The sequence below is a fragment of the Brassica rapa genome, chromosome A10 (assembly GCF_000309985.2).
Source record: "Brassica rapa cultivar Chiifu-401-42 chromosome A10, CAAS_Brap_v3.01, whole genome shotgun sequence".
Taxonomy (NCBI): domain Eukaryota; kingdom Viridiplantae; phylum Streptophyta; class Magnoliopsida; order Brassicales; family Brassicaceae; genus Brassica; species Brassica rapa.
In genome coordinates, this window is record NC_024804.2 from 4,667,711 (window position 1) to 4,668,907 (window position 1,197).

At 48.4% G+C, this 1,197-nt stretch overlaps 1 protein-coding gene across 1 annotated transcript; it reads right to left on the bottom strand.

Annotated features, from left to right (window-relative positions):
• Window positions 1-593: 593 nt before the first annotated feature.
• Window positions 594-1,176, bottom strand: LOC117129292. Its single transcript, XM_033282852.1, has 2 exons — window positions 1,123-1,176; window positions 594-1,031 (listed from the first exon to the last, which is right to left on the bottom strand). The coding sequence occupies exons 1-2, from the start codon at window positions 1,174-1,176 to the stop codon at window positions 594-596; spliced, it is 492 nt and encodes a 163-aa protein (XP_033138743.1).
• Between the last annotated feature and the right edge of the window lie 21 nt (window positions 1,177-1,197).

Below are 1,197 nucleotides of genomic sequence, written 5' to 3' on the forward strand. Positions count from 1 at the left end.
CGCTCTAGAAACCTCGCTCTGGGCTGGAGCGACTTCAAGGCGTCGCTCTTAGGACGTCGCTCCGGGTCAGTTTTTGAGCTCCGTTTCGTCGAAACGCGAGCGACTCCGAGGTGTCGCTCCCATAATGTCGCTCCCAGCTGGAGCGACCCTTCGGCCTCGCTCCGAGACCTCGCTCTGAGGCGATTTTCTTGATCCGACGACGAAACCGCGAGCGACCTTGAGTGTCGCTCTCGAAACCTCGCTCCCAGCTGGAGCGACCTTGAGGTGTCGCTGTGAGACCTCGCTCCACGCACGACTCCTGCTCAAAATGAACCGATCAAGCACCTGCACACAACTTCTCTCTCTCTTTTTTTTTTTATGCAATAAGATGAAAAATGGAAATACCAATGCAATATGTACAAGGATACGCATGGGACTTCCTCCCAAGTGAGCTTGTTTTAAGTCCCGAGCTTGACTTTGCCCCTTTTAGATTAGGCCGGGGTAGGATCAGACAGTGGAGTTGAAACCCCATCTTCCTCTGGTGCAGTAGCCATGTAGAGCTTAACCCTTTGTCCATTGACTGTGAAGTCTCTTCCATCAGTGCTCCACAAAAACTATTGCTCCATATGGTCTAACCTCCTTGACCTTGAAAGGACCGACCACCTTGACTTAAGCTTTCCTGGAAACAACTTCAGCCTAGAGTTGTAGAGAAGAACTTGGTCTCCTTCTTTAAACTCTCTCTTCAGGATGTTCTTGTCATGGAAAGCCTTAGTCTTCTCCTTGTAGATTCTTGAGTTCTCGAAAGCATCCATTCTTATCTCATCAAGCTCGTGTAGCTGAAAGAGCCTTTTCTCCTTGGCACTCTTGATGTCAAAGTTCAGCAACTTTATTGCCCATAGTGCCTTGTACTCAAGCTCCACTGGCAAATGGCAAGCTTTCCCATACACTAGGTTGAAAGGTGTGGTACCCAGTGGTGTCTTGTACGCTGTCCTATAAGCCCAAAGTGCATCGTCAAGCTTATTAGACCAATCCTTCCTTGTAATCCCCACAATCTTCTCCAGGATAGATTTGATCTCCCTGTTAGAAATCTCAACTTGCCACTTGTTTGGGGATGATAAGGACTTGCCACCTTGTGCTTCACACCGTTCTTCTTGAGAAGTCCCTCAAGCAGTTTGTTAATGAAGTGGGAACCTCCATCACTGATTACAACTCTTTGGA

Excerpts from the sequence above, each read along its gene's own strand:
- LOC117129292 (XM_033282852.1), bottom strand. The coding sequence starts at position 1,176 with ATGGAGGTTCCCACTTCATTAACAAACTGCTTGAGGGACTTCTCAAGA. Across the intron at positions 1,032-1,122 it reads GGGACTTCTCAAGAAGAACG|ATTGTGGGGATTACAAGGAA; the intron begins GTGTGAAGCACA and ends ATCCTGGAGAAG.